Source organism: Mugil cephalus, chromosome 10 (genome assembly GCF_022458985.1).
Source record: "Mugil cephalus isolate CIBA_MC_2020 chromosome 10, CIBA_Mcephalus_1.1, whole genome shotgun sequence".
Classification (NCBI taxonomy): Eukaryota; Metazoa; Chordata; class Actinopteri; order Mugiliformes; family Mugilidae; genus Mugil; species Mugil cephalus.
The window spans coordinates 10,977,776-10,995,455 of NC_061779.1; the positions used below are offsets into that span (position 1 = coordinate 10,977,776).

General features: G+C 42.5%; 1 protein-coding gene across 3 annotated transcripts; it reads left to right on the plus strand.

The window, feature by feature from the left end:
• The first annotated feature begins 4,541 nt into the window (after positions 1-4,541).
• Positions 4,542-16,917, plus strand: LOC125015437 (ras association domain-containing protein 8). 3 transcript variants are annotated; one of them, XM_047597306.1, is made up of 6 exons: positions 4,542-5,445; positions 10,260-10,461; positions 11,491-12,284; positions 12,454-12,651; positions 13,187-13,331; positions 14,964-16,917. In XM_047597306.1, the coding sequence occupies exons 2-6, from the start codon at positions 10,359-10,361 to the stop codon at positions 15,083-15,085; spliced, it is 1,362 nt and encodes a 453-aa protein (XP_047453262.1). In that variant the 5' UTR covers positions 4,542-5,445; positions 10,260-10,358; the 3' UTR covers positions 15,086-16,917. The 3 variants fall into 3 exon arrangements, with proteins under 3 accessions (XP_047453262.1, XP_047453261.1, XP_047453260.1); XM_047597305.1 differs by having other exon boundaries at positions 4,580-5,445; positions 11,491-12,290; positions 13,187-13,325; XM_047597304.1 differs by having other exon boundaries at positions 4,614-5,445; positions 11,491-12,290.
• The last annotated feature ends 763 nt before the right edge of the window (positions 16,918-17,680 follow it).

The window sequence follows — 17,680 nt, forward strand, 5'->3', positions numbered from 1 at the left end:
TACCCAGAAAGCATAGCTGGGGATTTTAACCGGTCCGAGGCATATCACTCCAGAGTGTCGCAATATGAGCAGTAATGCGCTTTATTCTTCTCATTTGTGTGTACAAAACATTGTTTTATGGGCATCTAATTTATAAATTCAAACTTCAAATAATTTATTATGAACCTAAATATATGCGCAAATACTGGTGGATTTATTTATTTGTCATTATTATCATTATTATTATGATAAAATATACATTTAAAACCAGACAGAGTGACTCACATAGATACTTTAATGATCTCATATAGTATTTTAAATATATAGGTCATCACACGGTGTCAGTTTCAGGACGTCTCCTCTCAGCACCATGGCTGCTGCTGTTGCTGCTGCGGCTGCTTGCTGCAGAGTCAACAAAGCCTAGGGGGCGACTCCACTATATAAAGGCTCTAAATATAACTGGAATGTGCTGGAGGGACGTCATTCCCAGGCAAGGAAATGATTTGGCAATCCCTTGTCAGTTTTCCCAAGCGTTCGCCAGGGTGCCTCCTGCGCAGGTAATGTGCATAAAAAAGGCGTCGGTAACAAAATGCAGACACAAAACCAAATACAGAATGTAAAAATAAAATAGCAAAGAAAAGAAATTACTTAAAATTCCCCGCTCATGTTATCAGAATTAGAAAAAAAAACGTATTAGCCCCGAGGCGCAATTAGGTTTGCAAAGAGCGGTACATAAAATTAAAGCGCAAGAGAAGAAATACACAAAGGTGGGCGGGCAAGTGTGCAATGGCAGGCCTGCTGCCAGTAATGCGTGGCTCCTGCGTATTTATATATTATATAAATAGGTAGGAGGTGTATATTATATAAATGTCATTCATTTCACGAGTCTGTGGTATTGAGTTGAGTTTGAAACCTTACAATAACATTAATGAAACATTAGTCGATAATTATAATCGCATATAGGAATTAAAAAATAATAATAATAATAATTAAAAAATGTGCGATTCATTACTTTATTTTACCCAACAGACCCACTAGAGGACAGTGTGGACCTCTTTTGTTACAGCTCTCTAATCTGCACTACGTCGATTTGACCACCAGGTGGTATATTTATAACAAGAAGAAGATGACTCGTCTAGTTTTCTCGAAGATCTTTCACCACTTTTCAATTCTAAAAGACTTTTTAGTAATTTAGTCTAATTTTTGTATGCAACATCTCCCATGCAACTGAAACTCACATGACCTGGTTCTGTTAGCAACCACATACCCATCTGCAATTATAGGATATTGTTCAGATTAACCTGGGTGGTGTCGTGTTTTAAACAGGTTTCTGAACACGTTTTAGCTATTTATTTTATTTATTTATTTTTTTATTTTTTTTGATATCTTGACCTAGAACCCTGAGAATCTTCACAACCCCAAGGTGGAGTAATTTTGATGAACGATCCACAGTCCGTGATTAGCAGCTTTGTTTGGCCTGGAGAGATTACATGTGTTTAAGAAAACTGGTCAAGGTCAAGCGGTTAAGAGGTTTTTATTGTGACTGACTTATGTTTAGTTCAGGCTTGGCGCTTGATTTCTCTTTGTTGCAAAGATGTCAAGAGCCCTTCTGTTAATCACTGGTTGAAAGAACTTTCAGCTTGTCCTTCAAATGTTAACATACACATTGAAAAAGAAATCAGCCAAATTCAAAGAGATCTGGAATCCCTTTCTCGCATTCTTGGAGAATGTGTGTGAGTTGAGGAAACTCTAGAAACTTAAAAGTGATATGTCCCTAACTGTTGATATATCAAACATGTGATGCTGAGCTTTGTATGATTATTTTGTAATGTCATTATTATTTTTTTCTCGTTTTGGTTTGTTTTTGGTTCTTTATTTTATTTAACTTTTTATTTTTCCTTAGGGATGGGGGGAGTGGATTCCTTTACAGTTTGACAGACGGTGTGTTAAATGTATTAAAATCTAATTTTGTAAATTGTGAAGACTCAATAAACACGTGTCTATAAAAAAAAAGAGGTTTTTATTGTCATCTTAACCTGACATGGCATGGTGAAATGAGACAACATTCTTCCAAGACCATGGAGCTACATAAAGACAAAGGACTAAGTATAACAAAAGGGACTATATACAGTTTACACGGTTCCGCTCTGCATAAGGTGTGTGTGCGAGTTAATGCAGCAAGTGCAGACAGTGCAATGACACAGTAAAATACATACAGTAGACTTAGGAAGACGAACGTACTTACAAAAAAACACTACAACAGAGAGCAGCGCCAACTCATAAACATACTTTCAAAACATGAGTGAGGGGACTACAGTTTATCAGCAAAGAATGTGCAAAGATGCAACAATGGTCCAAGGTAAAATTAGAACGTAATGAGACATGATATTCAGACATAATCGCTTCTTCCGAGAATTTAATAAGTAGCGACTGTACTGTCCAAAAAAAATATGAAAAGTCTCATATTGTATTTTTAGCATTTTAGTTTATGTCACAGCTATTTTACATGAGTTTGACAAAGTACTATTGATATCTTGAGGAAATTTATGATGAAATTGGCTCACCATGCAATAAAAATATAAAATAAATGTATGTGGGTCATTCTATAATTAGGGGTACATATCATGTCCATTGGCTGTATTTTTCAATTTTACTAACTGTTCACTCAAAGCCATGATCATTTCCACATCGGGCAAATTTCTCTTTTATTTAATACAAAAAAAGTCAACAGATCCCATTTTTTAAATTTTTTTTTTTTGCAAAAAAAGCATATATTATGTTGGAATTTGTTGTTTTTGTGCTGTCCGATTTGCCAAATTTCAGGTTTTGCTCTTTAGATTAATGCTAAATTACGTGTTTTTGCATGAAGAAATCACACCTATTTGTTAAAAATTATTATTAAAATATGACAAAGATGTTTTATAATCAATTTGCTCATTCATATACATCCAATTAACCAGTTTGTGTGTGTCCGAGAAATTTCTGTCATCCGTGTTACCCACTGAATATCCTCCCATAAATCTGCAGTGGTTTGTTCTTAAGCCACAGCTGATTGTTAGAGATTGGATATCTATTGGCATGTGAAATTGATTGCATCATAAATGATTTTAAACATCAAAGAGTCCATGCTCCCTCGCACAGAAAGGTGATATTCTTCACACAGTCTTCAGTTGTATAATGTCACTTGAACAAATACTAATACTAGTCTACAGTGGCACTGCATATTTAATCTTCATTTATGTATGGGTATATTGTATAGCTATAGGTCTGTTAGCTATAGTTTGCAGAAGTGAAAGTTAATCTGTGACTGAAGGACATTTCTGCAGTGATGAACCTGTTCTGGTTTACCTACTGTACGCGCCTGTAAAGGTGCAAAATATCAATCATACAACATATAGTTTTATCAATTCTCATGGAGTTTATTTGTGAGAAAGATGGGTTGAAATACTTTTTGTATTTGTGTCTGAGGAATACCAACATATAAGGAGTGATTTAATAAAGATAAAACAATAGAGTCCTTTCCACGTGAAAGTTTCCCACACAAACAATTCACTGCTGAGTTTTTTAATAGATCATTTTGGTGTTACTGTCAAAAGTTGATTTATTGACTACCATAGTAATTGAATACATACAAGACTCCTGTTCTACCCCGTGGCCATTACTCACAGTGTTGTCGGTGGTGCTGAATGGTGAGGTCTAAAATCAATACACATGTCCAAAAGAAATGTATACAAAATAAAATACCTCAGAGTATAAAAGTGCCACATTTCTTGTTGACAGGTGCTGTGAAATACTCGAAAAAGACAGTAATAAGTAAAAAAAAAAAAAAAAAAAAAAAAAAAAAAAGTAATAAAAGACAGTAATAAAAACATTTATATTTGGCACAGTGACCTACTGGGACTCTTTCATTCAAAAGGATCCTCCTAAACATCATTAGCTAGTTCAATAATCCCGTGGGACCAAGTTCAAATGTTTGCCGTGATAAAGGTTTGCTGTGCCATAGCTTTGAGAAAGATTTGACAATTATGTTAAGGGGACTACTTTACAAGTACTTTTGTTAAATTAACTCTGTATAGCTTTAAAAAAAAACTGCTAATGGCGCAACACTTATGACGTGCATTTTAGTCACACTTAAACCACTCTCGGTTCCTGGAAAGCCCAATGGATTTCTGAGAAATAAAAATATCATCCAGTTATTTATTTATTTATTTATTTTACAAGGGGAAGGTTCTGTCACAAGAGGGCAGTAAGCCTCCATTTGTACATGTTCACACTGCCAAAGATTTCATCTGCTGCTCCGGTTGTACTTCTGTTTTAATTGTGTTGTGTTGTGAATTCTTAAACATATAATATGGAAGTATAGTAGCCTACAGTGTGAACTATCCATTGCATGTTGGTGATATGTTTGTTAATTTATTTCATAATATGTAACGGAAATTATATTCTTTACTAGTTTGTGAAGGTTCTCAGACATTCAAGTTATGGAAGTTATACGCAAAAGCTTTTTCTTTTTTCTTTTCTTTTTTTTAAAAAAAAAAAGGATTTGTAGAGATTCATGATGATTTTTCTCCAATCATCCAAGTAGCTTCTTTAATTCGTACCTGAACTGACTCTATAAGTCAAGTTGCCTTTCTTTGATACTTTTGGATATTCCTTACTACATTTATCAATGTGTTTTCATTGTTTTACAAGTGTTTTGCTCCTATTCAACAATAAAGGTTATCTTTGTTGTAAACCTTTACACCGGGGTGTAATATAGCCTACTAAATGTTGCGTTTTTCTCCAAAATATATGACTTATATGTGTCAAAATATAAGAAAAGCCTGTAGTTTCACTATATATTAATTGTAAGACTGATACTCTAGAAAAAAAAACAAGTAAGCTGCTCGTTTCTATGAGATTTCTCAAGGTCTGGGTAAGATAAGAGGACGTAGCCTGCGTGTTTTAGATAGCAGCTTCTCCAAATAAAAGTCCGCACGGCATCGTTCTTGTTCTTTCGAGGTCCTGGACGTGTAAAAGTTGGTCGGAGGCATCCTCCCCCCTCAGAGTGTGTTGCAGCTTTAAACAGTCCACAATGCCTTGCGGTGTCCCAGTTCCAATGCGATGTATTTACCAGCAGGAGTAATGAAACGGGGGAGAGGGGCATTTTCCGCAGCTTATTGGTGAGACCGCAAAACGACTTATGCCCAGGGAGGACCGAGGCAAACTTTGGGAGAACGAATCGAAACGTCTTGTTTCTTCCTTTCCTTCTTTCTTTTTTTTTTAATCGGGTTCGGGTAGCCCTTCTTGTTCTGTTTTCCAAAACGTGACTTTGTCGCAGTTCGTTGGGAAGTGATTTACTGAGCATCGGTGGAGGAGGAGGAGAATTTTTTTGCGGAATTCACGCCTTGTACCTGTGTTTTGCTCCACGAACTTCACCTCGGATAGAGAGAGAGCACCGAGTTGAATCCCGTTGGCTCCTCAAAGGTAAGACCATTATTACGCGGGCCTAATTATAGCGGTGGTGTGCTGCAGCCCAGGCTCTTGTAGTTGTGAGGCTGAGATAACGGAAACATTTCTGTAGTAGTAATAGTTGGGCTACTCTCTGAGCCCACCACAGCCCATTATCGCCATTTCTCCAGCCTCGTCCCACTCGACACCAACTAAAAGACACAGAGGTCCAACTTAACACTAGAAGGTGCTCACGTTTTTTATTTTATTTTACACATATATATATATATATATACATATATTGTCTTTTCTGGATGTTTACAGCCAAGTTGTCAGTGTTCAAACAGTCATGTTACATTGTCTTGAGAAATAATACAATTTAAAGTCATTTCACGTGTCTCCTGTTGATTAAGACTTTGAAGATTCACCTCAAATGTTCCTTTATGCAATTCTTTCCCTCATCAGAAGCAGCATCGTTTTCATCTTTAATTTCTTTCCTAAAGTCTCCATGCATCATCAATATAACCAAGAACAAGATACAAAATCCACCGCTTTAAAATGCACACATATTTTTGCAGAGGCAACCTGTAGAGCTGTCGCACTCAGTTATTTATTCTCCTGATGGTTTGCTTAAGTTTGGAAATAGAATCCTATAATTTGGTGGTCTTCGCGTCATTCAAGTGTGTCATAGCACCTTGAAGGACCAGGCTTGAAACACCCACTAACAGACTGGAAAATTAAATTTGGCCCTCTCCGTTTGTGAGCGCCCGTCCCAGCTGCTCCTGCAAAACCCATTTTAGTTTTTTATAAATGCTCACGCGCAGGAGTGTGATTCAGAACCAGACGAAGGCTTTCGCAAACCGCAGTAACATGTATAAATTGGCCCGGGGCCTGGCGTGCGCCCCTGCTGTGCTGCCGCTGAGCCTCTGCCCTGCTGCAGGAGCCTGCTGCCTTCCCCGCTGGCTCTTCAAAGCTGGCCAGTGAGCACTGAATATGGCAAGGGAACAAAGGCGGCATTATTGCTGGCTGAACGTGCCGTCCAGATGTTTCGGGATTCTGCCAGCGCTGACCTCCCAAACGGGGGAAGGCTGCTTCGGCTCCTAATAGTTTAATATCAACCAGGCAGAGAGAGTGGGAGCGAGTGGGGGAGTCTAGCTCCGGGGCAGGGGCCAGAGGAGAGCTCACAGGAGCTGTTGGTGTGCGTAGCGTGACTGGACGTGGGTTTAATCCCACACAGACCCATCTTCAGGGTGAAGAAGTCTGAGCGAAGGGTGATACGTGGTTCTGTGTGTCTTCGATTTGGAGATACTCCGATGCCAAATGATATTAAAATGCAGCTATAGCTGTCTATATTGCAGGTGGTTGCCATTGTAGAAGCTAATACATTTGAGGCATTAGTCACGGAAAGAAGAAGAAAATCATTACAGCAAGTCGTGTTTTCCAGAAGCAGTGTCTTGACGATTGCACTTTGATTTATTCACAATCTTTCCAGCGGAAGTTTGTTCGTTCTCTAATGATTTTCCGACATGGATGCTCTTTGATGTGTCACTGCATCCCTGCTGCATGCCGCACGAGCACTGAGATTAGTGAGCACAGAGACCCGTAGCTTCCTTATCTCTTAGTCATGGCCTGTTGCATTCTCACAGGCCAGGAATGCATACCCTGGATGTTATCAGCTTCCACTCTGCAGGATCAAGGCCCGTCTCTGGTCTTTACCATGCCCTGCAATGTTTACACTCGCACTGGGCATTGTGAGCGTCGCAGGCTGGCGTATTTGTGACAGGGAACCTCTTTATCGTGTTGTCAGCCACGGACCCTTAAATGTTAACCACAGTGGTTCCGTCCTGGTTCCGTGTAGCATGCTCGTTACTGAGTCCTCCCTTTTTTAAAATGACCTGAGCAACAGGGATCATACTTGTTTCTGTAGTTGTAGAACCTGATGCTTATCTGCCCCCCCTCCAAAAAAAAAACTGTAAGAGAAACAGAGATATCTTGAGTTTGTTCCAACCCAGTCACCAACAGTGCCTCCGCAATAAACCAGCGTCTGTCTCGGGGTGCTCACAGGGATCTATTTCACAACAGATCTGTTACCAATTACAGCTGAGTATAAATTGCTAGTAATTACATGCTGCTCTACAGGGTGTGCAATTTGAATTAAGTTTGTTAAGCAATAGCCAGGAAGATTTAAGCACCAGAGAAGACCCATGCCACTCCAGTCCATAGAAACAATCTTATTGTCTTTAATTAACAACGCAGTGTGGGAGTGTTGTTGATTGTCAGGAACCTCCTATTATAAATTAGCTTTAATCATCTGCTAGGATATAAAGTCTTTCCAACTCACGGCGCCTAATCTGCGTTTCATAAAATGTCTGCACTGTTTTCCTCCTCGGTGAACAATGGTCAGCAAATTTGGACAGGAACCGGCGCGAAACAGCGCCTGTTCGACGAGGTAGCGCATGTGAGTGCGTTCGTGTTTTCCTGTGAGATCATTTTTCTCCACAGTTGCTGCCCCGCAGCCTTTCCACGGCATCGACTCAATCTTGGTTTTGTTTTAATGTCATGAATACCCATTTTGTTTTCCTCAAATCCCCCCCCCCCCTTTTCCGCCAAATTGCTAAGCTTGCACGGCACTTGAGCCAGCACATGATGCTCGAGGAGAGATCGTAAATCCCCAAAAGGAGCAATTCCATATTTGCACTTCTTAAGTGAAAAAGAAAAAAAGTCCTGCGGTATTTCTTTAATGTGGATGTTACTGGAGTGTGTTGGTCGTGTCGAAACACCCACAGGAGCATATGGTAGCTTGTTTACACCAGCAGCCAGTTGAAGCCCTCTCCCTGCCAGCTTGGTTTGCTCCTGTAGGTCTGTGGACTTGTCATCAGCAGCCGGCCGGGCAGGCTGCTCGGAGGCTGCTCGCACACCTCACTGCTCAGGGTGGAACGCGTCTCAAGTCAATGTTGCTCAACCAACACGCAAGTGAAACAAATGACTCTTAAGTGATCCGGGTGCAGGGGGGTTTTGCCGCAGTTGATCGTCTCTCAGCTGAGCTTAAGTAGAATAAGCAGGAGTTGAAATGCTCTCTCCTCTCTCACGAAAATGCCTCTGTTGGCAGGAGACAGGCCGCACAGATCAGGAAGGCAGGCATCTCCCCAGGCTGTGGCTTTGACGGGCCAGAGGAATGGAGCTCGCGGGGCTCAGGATGGCACTCTGCCCTGCACCGCTGTGCCTGTATCAGTTGGGTTTTCTAGGTTAACGTTAATGAATACAAATGTTACGAGCCCGGACCAAAGCGAGTGGCATTTGTAAAAGCCCCGCTGAGTCTCCTTTAGCATGTGCAACAAATCAGCCTGCGACCATTTTTAATGCCAGCGCTACGTACAGCGCAATATTCCACGCAGTGCTCTTTATAAATCCCCCCTGGCTCAGCCGCCATTAGTCTTAAACTTTTGCTATAGTTATTATTCTTTCGTCCTTCCCAGCCCCTTCCCCCACCGCTGTATCCAAACACCTTCTCCCCCGGCTGATCCACCATGCCTGCTTTGCATCAAAAACCTACTCGGGTGACTATTACAGTTTCCACGTCTCCCTGGAAAAGGGGTTAAACGAAATGGTGACAGCGTCGCGGGTCACGGCAGAAGAATCTTTCAGCGTACTTGTGTGCGCGTGACTGTTTTTTTCCTCTTCCTCTCCATCCCTCACTCTTTTCATGCCATGTAAGGGCAGTCTGAAAGAAAGACAAACGGACTTTCGCACCAGCCGCGAATGTGCCAAGAATGGAGTGATCCGGCGGCCGACAAAGGTGACACCTGCCCGTGCATATGTACGGACTATAATTAGAAGATTAATAGAAAGAGGTGCGCAAACCCACACTTTTAGCAAAGGTTACTTAAGTTTTGGTTTGATTGTAGAGCGGTAAAATCTCAATATTTAGTAATGGTTTAAATAATTTGGAAAGCAAAAATGCTAAAGATGCCGCTTGGAAAGTTTAACTTGCAGCGCTGCTCGGTGTCTTGACCATATTTAGGAAAGCAGTAGTTTAGAGGGTAGGACAGGCGGGTGTGGATGACTTTGTGAATGTGGATAGGGAATATGTGGGCTGGGGGAGGTGTAATTGGTGGGGGCAGGAGAACAAAAGGACCTTTTGACTCTGCGGTGTAGGTGCAGTGAAGGTTAGATCCACGGAGAGTGCTACAGATCCAGGAGATGCCATTCACTCTGTCCTTGAAGAACATATAGAAGGATCCCCCCCATGCAAATGCGTGTTTAATTTTCTGTGGTGTGCCAGTAGTTATTTACATTAACACACGAGCTAAGCATCTAGATCAGCTTGTCTTTATGAAGACAGGGATGTCTTCCATGACAGTGTTAAATATCCTATGGAACAGGCCTTCTCTTCTCCCTTGTTTTATGAATCTCCCGGCTCGCCTTTTTCTTAAATTACATTTTCATTCCTTCTCTGTTTTTGTCGTTTGCGCCTAACTGAGTTAATCTTCAGTGCTTCCACATTATTCTCTATACAAAAGCAGGAACTGGGCTTGGGAATGTCTGCTGGCAGATTCTTCCTGCACCCCCAACAGACATGTACCTATTCATAGAGAAGAACTAAACAACAGCATCATGGCCAGCTGGTCCTGGCATGTGTGGCTCCATGAGTCTTCTCTTCACTGGAGTGTTTGGTACCTTTAGCTAATGCTTCAGCTAACCAACCTGCCTTTACCCTGTATTTTCCGTTTTTTTTTTCCTGATATTTCATCCTCTTATGTTAACAGACGTTGCCCTGAGAGCCTTATAGTTTTGGCCTTGAGCGCGTCCTGACTAACAGCTTCCTGTTTCCGCTTGTGTTTCCTCCTCAGTTAATTAACCGGAGAGGCTTCAGCTGCCCCGCGCCACCGCAGCCTTCAATAATGTTGGGGCCAGCACAGCACATCCGGCTTCCTCGCTTCTGACCCAACATGGAGCTCAAGGTCTGGGTGGATGGACTCCAGAGGGTTGTCTGCGGGGTCACTGAGGCAACCACCTGCCAGGAAGTGGTGATTGCTCTGGCCCAGGCCATAGGTAAAACAATCCCTAGTTTACGAAACAAGCATTCAGTTGTGATTGGATCGCAAGGGCAAGACCTTAGTCAGTCCGGATTTATTAAAACAGGAAATGCTGCATCGCTTTGAGGCTATTAATAGTCAAAATAAAATCATGCATTGCACATTGGCCCGGTAGTTCAGATGGGTTAGTTACACCACAAGCATTGATTATTTATATTTATAAAGAATAAAGAATGTTCCTCCTATATATTCTTACGCTTTTAGAAATCTTTCCTTCTCCCTCCCTTTCCTTGATGTTCAGTTGCTTTTACTTTACTCAAAAGAAGTCATCATGCAGTAAAAGAAAATGTCCTGCCTACACGCTAAGCTCCTGCCGAGATATAGTGGGTCATACGCTTTTTTGGGTCTAAGTACCCCCTCTTTCCCATATGGCTTCTTCAGGAACCGGGCCACTCAGGCCTAATGTATTGACATCACTTCCCACAAAGCACTAGTTGGAGGAGGGAAAGTCTGACTCATCTTTCAGTCGCTTGCCAAAGGGAGAAAGCAGCGCTTCTTAGCCCCCTCCTCTGCCTTTTAGATTAAATACATATACACCATGTTAAGTCATCAGACATCAGTATCGATTTGGTACTTCGCCGTTTTACAAGCAGCTCTGTTTACACATTGCTGCGAGTATTGCGTCTAGGTTTTCTTGCAACAGCCTGAAGCAATTTAGCGCGAATCAAACATAACGTGAAAGAGTTGCTCATGTCTGAGGCTTAACGCTTTCATCTCTCACATAAAAAGTGCTGTAATTTGTATTCTGAAACCGCATGCAGATGAGTTGGTTTGAAGCGTTCCACTTATTATGCAGTCACAGTCGCTGAGATGATAATGTTCATCTGTGTCTTCTGAAGGCAATAAGGCCAAGGTTTGTTTTCCAACATGTTACCATGACCCTGTCATATCCCTGCTGCATTTCCGAGAGTTAATTTTGGAGGTTTTCTTCCCCCTAGTGGTCAAAATGACTTAAAGCATCTTTATTGTGCTCTTATTTTCACAGGCCGCACTGGGAGATACACTCTAGTAGAAAAGTGGAGGGACACCGAGCGTCACCTAGCCCCTCACGAGAGCCCTGTGGCTTCCCTGAACACCTGGGGTCAGTATGCTGGCGATGTCCAGCTGATCCTGCATCGCACAGGCCCCTCGCTAACCGAACGACCGCCCTCAGAAGGGCCGCCGCTCAGGGGGCCTGAAAGGGGCCTGCACCGGCAGAGCCTCCCGCCTCTCGCGAAGCTCCGTCATCCCAACGACCGCTCCCTCCGCAGACGCGAACCTCGCCGCAAGTCCCTCACGTTCACCGGCGCGCCCAGAGGCCTCAGGGAGATACTGGGCGGAGGCCGCGTCGGTGAGGCCGAAGCCAAGAGAAGACTTCTTCTGGGAAACGGGGGGAACCATCACCATGCGGGGCCGGCCATGGGGACCGCATCCCCTGGCCTGTGGGCCTGTCGCATGGAAGAACTGGTCCGACTTGTCGGCCTACAGAGGGAGACTCTCGGCGTGCTGGAGAAGAAGCTGGAGGCCTACGAGGCCGAGCTAAAAGTCTGGGCCGAGGGGCGGGGCTTGCGGGGCGGGGGGTGCATCGGAGACCCAGGCGGAGGTGTGGGGCTGGTAGAGGAGATACTGAGGCTGGAGAAGCACCTGAGGAAGAACGAGGTGGAGATGGAGGAGGAGGAGTTTTGGGCCACCGAGCTGCAGATTGAGTTAGAGAGCGAGAGGCAGCTGGAGGAGAGGCTGCAGGAGCTTCGTGGGCGTCTGCAAGGGTGCGAAATGGAAATTGAAGAAAAGTTGGCAATGGTACAGGTGTGCTATCTGTGGAAGATTTACATGATATTGACTTGTAGAAAAAAAAAATGTTTTGTTCACCATGATTGAGGCTGAGGTATTTAAAATCTTTCCGGGAGCATTTGCATATTGTAACTTGCGATTCCTCGTTTTCCTTAAATGCTGCTCTTTTTCCTGTCAGGGTGTAGAGGCAGGTCTTGAAGAGGAGAAGCTGCAGAGGGAGCGACAGGAGAACCAGTGGGTCAGCGAGGCCGAGGCTCGGACGCAGGTCCTCAGGTTCAAAGCGGAACTGAAAGCCCAAGAGAGACAAGCTGTCCAGCTAGAGAGCAGTTGCAGAGCTGTGGACAGATCACTTGGACAAAGCAGCAAGAAACTGCAGGTGAGATATATGGATGCGCTGCTGTTGTTTCTAAATAGCACTGCAGTTAGCGATAAGGGAGATGCACGTAGATCCCTTATCAGTTGCCTTCCTTATCATCTATCCACCAGGATTGTTGCTGATGTGCAGAAAGTTTAAGGTGAAACTCCACTGAGTTCACCGAGACATATGAAACGTGTTTCATATAAATCCCTCTTGGACTCCAGGGGACAAGATCGTGTGCAAAATCTGATAAAGAGGCTCCGATAAGGTGGAAGCTTTAAAATGAACAAACGTGTGTGTGTGTGTGTGTGTGTGTGTGTGTGTGTGTGTGTGTGTGTGTGTGTGTGTGTGTGTGTGTGTGTGTGTGTGTGTGTGCAGTTAAAATGAATCGAGCGTAGCAGTTCTCTGTAGGTCGTCTCTCATCTCTCATCTCGAGGCGCGTTGATGGTCGACTTCTGATGCAGATTCAAATTTAGGCACAGAAATGCACAGTTTCCACTCTGCAGAGACGTCCTCTCAATATCATTTCTCTCTGTGCTTTTTCCCATTGAAGGACATGCACCATGAGCTGGAGCAGCTGACTAAGGAGCTGAGGCAGGTTAATCTGCAGCAGTTCATCAAGCAGACCGGTACCAAGGTCACAGTACTGCCGGCTGAACCCACCGAGGATGAAGCTACCTACAGCACTCATGGTATAGGTGTGAATTTTTTCTTCATCATTCTCAGTGTCGTTACAGGGGGGAAAAAAAGCTAATTAATACTAGAAGTTAAAGAATTCTTAGACACCACTGGCTGTGCTTCAAGAGTAGAGTCACATATTGTGCTGTGAATGCTGAGGTCTCCCCTGCTGTGGACATAAATGACATGCGGGCAGCTGCCCTCGTAGGTACAGTATGGAGTCGATGGCACCGGGGCTGTTTAAGTCTAATTGATCTGCACTGGTGTGACCCAAGACACGAGTTAATCGAATGTCAGAGGTTGTCATTCACACAGGAGACATGACTTGTTTTTGAGTGCGGGAAGCGCAGTTTGTGCTTGACTCTGCCTGCACATTAGACAAGTCCTTCTGTTCCTCCAAGGCACTTATTATTATTTTTTTTTTTTAGCCCTGTGTCTTAACAGCCCGCTGAGAGAAAATGACTCAGCTTTGTGTTCAAGCACGTATGTGTTTGTGCGCGTCGAGAGTTTGTGAAAATGGGTATGGAGTAGCCTACAGTATTAGTTTTTGCCCACTTCAGTCGCAGTTATAATCTCCATGCCAACAGCTGCCTGGATACCGGCGGATCTGGCGACATTCACTCACCTTACTTCCTCCGTCCGTCCTTCACTGCTTCCACCGCGCTGCCCCGCTATCACATGCTCAGCAGTTTCTGGGATGGGCTTATTGAACCACAACTCTGTCGTCCTACAGCAGATTAAGATGTTGACAGAAAAAGACAACAAAGCACTGTGTCCATAACTATCATCAGCCGGTTATAAAAAAAGAAACCTTCCAGTACTCAATTATCTACCAGCTTGTAATTATACCTTGCATTGAAGAGCTTTGTATTCGGTTTGCAAAGTTTATAGGTAGAAACCAGAAACCGTGTCCAACTTAAATATTCAGGCGTGTAAGCACAGAAATGAATATATGAACAGAAAATTGCCTTAAAAAGCTGGTAACTCATCCCAAAATAAGTGAAAAAAATAAATAATAGCGTGTTTATTGTGTAAAAAGTTGCATATTAGATATAGAAAACCTCAAAACCCTTTTGCTAAAGGAATATGTTGGTTATCTGCCTCCTATAATTCACGACACTTGAATGTCTCAGCAGATATTTTCCTCTCTACATGACAAGCTCTTCATCATTTCATAGTTTATAACACTGGGTCTCTTAATTACACCTCGCGGGGGTGCTTTTCAATTATGTGAAGTCGTAACCGAGCGTTGATGATCGTCTAGTAACCTTCTGGCGCATGTGTGTAAGTCAGCAAGAGCTTCTGTGCCCGACTACAAAATTCCCTGCATGGGCTGAATATCTGTGTGGCTCAATCATGCCCCCTGGTGGCACCATAGCAAAAGTACATCACATTACATCATGCATGGCTTTGTCTTTGTATTATATATATAAATATATAAATATATATATATATATATATTATTTATCAGGAATTTGAGAATATGTTGGTTCTTGTTTGGAATTGAAATGACAATGTATGTTTGTTGATGATACAATGCTATGAACTATGAACTATAACGATTCTTCACCACTCTTTGGTCAAATTTTAAAATTCACTTCCATTTGTTCACCGTCTCCTTCTCTTTCTTTCACGTGCATCATCTTTGACAGATTTGGTCCCCCTGACCGGCTCGCTGAAGCGCCCGGTGTCGTCCCACGCGATGTCCAGTCATCTGCGGGTCCTGCAGAGCCCGCTCACTTCTGGCCTCAACCCAGAGGGCATCTATGTGTGAGGCATCTCTACTTGGAGGGAACGCGTTTTGTACCCCCTTCAAGGGCCTAGTGTTTCACACCAGAACTGATTTGTAAGTGGATATCTTAGTACAGGAAGGATGCCCCCCACCCCCACCCCCACCCGTAGCACACTACTATGCACTGTTTTACTCGATTACCTGAAGGCGACCTTTAGTGTGAATGCATAATCTTTAAATGGAAGTCACGGAGCACTTGATGGGAATGAAAGATGGCGTGAAAATGTAACACAGCAACAGCGCCAAGGTGGTTCCCAGTCTCTGAAAAATGTTACTTTTGATCAGGCAGGTATGGACTTCTTTCATAAACATATCCACTTGATGTCTGTTACTCTCACTTTATTACCTACTGAATGATTTCTATTGTTTCCTCCCTAGCATTGTGATTTGAAACTATTGCCTTTGGAACAGTATTGTCGAGAATCTTGTCATGTGAATCATGGAGCCGTATCTCTAAAAATCATTCGTAGTTCCTCTAGCGTAGCGACCGGCTCTCGTGTAAGTGAAGGATCCACTCCTGTGTCTATAGTGAAACCGTGAAGAATCTTTATCGTTTTGCATATCAGAATCTATTCCCGCGCTTTGTTTGTCGAAGGTAAATCTATGCACAAATGGTAAATGGTTTTGTTACTGAAGAATGTTTCCGTCTGTTCGTACCAAAACGATCGCTTACTGTAAATACGTTTTCTTACATTTCAGCTTTATTTAGCGAATTATTATATTTTATTACGAAACAGTGCATTTGCAGTTACAAAAAAAAAAATGCAGTCCTTCATTCCCGCAGTGATATCTGCAAACAGTGTTGATCATCCTCTTAAGCTGATTTATTTTTTGTCATCAAATGACTACAAAATGTAATCTTTTTTTTTTTTATGTTTTTTTTTTTTTTGTTGTTGTTGTTGTTGTTTGCCAAATGTATTAAGCTTGTTTTCTTAAGGATCAGGTGGCCAAAGATTAGCAGGTCTTGTTGCATGATTGTCTATATGTGAATGTGCAGAGCAACCACAGTCCAGTTAGTTCAGTCTAAAAATGGTGGCATGTAATAATAGAATGGATAGTTCCAGCTACAGCACGTGTTCGTGTGAATGAGTCATTGGATCAAATTGTGTTTGTCTACATGTGTGCACATGAATAGCCAAGATAGAAAGCTCCTATTAGGCTGTCGATCAATTATTTGTGTGTGTGTTTGTAATTAAAAAGGTGTGTGTGTGTGTGTGTGTGTGTGTGTGCGTGCGCAGAGACAGACTAGCCAAGGTATGAAGCCTCTCTTAGGTTGTAGTTGAGCTGCTAATCACATCGAAGTGCCTTATATTCATTCCACAGTTGGTGTATTCAAGTGTACAGTGAAGCTTTAGTGGTGACCGTGAAGGACCGATTGTAGATCAAATGTTGGCGTGGAAGCGAGGGAAACGGCAGTAGCGTGGCAATAAAGAGGAAATTATAATTACTGTCTGCGATTTGAATTCGATGAAAAGAACATCATTGGTTCCACTTTGCTGCTGTGCCGTTGTCACCATGATGATATGTGCTGTAAAATGTATTAGCATAAGTTTTTTTTTTTTTTGAGTTTTTTTTTTTGTCATGCAACACGTGTATACTGTAGTTTGGATCAGTACTGTCACATAGTTATGGTCACTGTTTACAACTGCGTATCTTCTAGAAAACCGCAAGATGTCGACTGTACATAACCCGTTTTTTCTAATTATTTTTTTTTCTTGCCTTAATATACTGCAAAGTGTTGACACATGTATGGCTGTAACAGGCTGCAGATATGACGTGGATTGCATGGTTCAATAAACCATCTGACAAAAGTAGACGCGTCGACGCTGGTGCTTGATTTAACCGTTCACAACTGTGGAGGTAAATGAGTTTGTGACAGCTTTCCACCAGTAGATGGAGACATTTCCTCAGTAATGGTATAAACCTGCTCTGTGCTGGTAGAGAGTCTAGGGGTTTTTTTCTTCTTTTTTTTTCTTCCTACAGGAGATGTTCAGTGCATAAAAACCACAGTTAACTTGTCTTCATTACAGTCTTACTTGGTTACTCGGCTACAAACGAGGTTCAGAGCAAGATGGCATATTTGCTAAAAGATGAAACAAAATGCGTCCCCCCTGTGCCTCCCATTATCCAAAGACGTGCTTAATTGGTGATTCTAAACTGGCCACAGGCGTGAGTGGTTGTCTGTCTATCCACCTATCGCCCAATGACAGCTTGGGGATATGTGTCTTATACATTTTTTGCATTTAGGAAGCAAAAGTGATGGTTCAAAGTAAGTTAAAAGACTCAGTTTACTGACACATATACATGGTCACATATATACTCCTCCCCAACCTTGTGAGGTGTAAACTGGGTGCAGCTGGATTAACATGTTCCAGGATTACTTAAATTCTCAACGAATCTTGAGTTTTGAAGTTACCCGCAGGGGTTAAACTGACATTACAGTAAGCCAGTTAATGTTAACGGCAAAGACTAATTTTGATCCTGCTTAAAGCTTCTGACAAGTCTATAGGAGGCCCCCTTGTTTTTCATCAGACTGTATGGACGGACTGTAATCTCTCCCCATCGCCCTTTTATCAC

What these genes read in the sequence shown, in the direction of transcription:
- LOC125015437 (XM_047597304.1), top strand. Translation starts at nt 10,359, where the DNA reads ATGGAGCTCAAGGTCTGGGTGGATGGACTCCAGAGGGTTGTCTGCGGG. An exon ending in AAAGCAGCAAGAAACTGCAG is followed by an intron (nt 12,652 to 13,186) that starts GTGAGATATATG and finishes TTCCCATTGAAG; the next exon opens with GACATGCACCATGAGCTGGA. An exon ending in CTACAGCACTCATGGTATAG is followed by an intron (nt 13,332 to 14,963) that starts GTGTGAATTTTT and finishes CATCTTTGACAG; the next exon opens with ATTTGGTCCCCCTGACCGGC.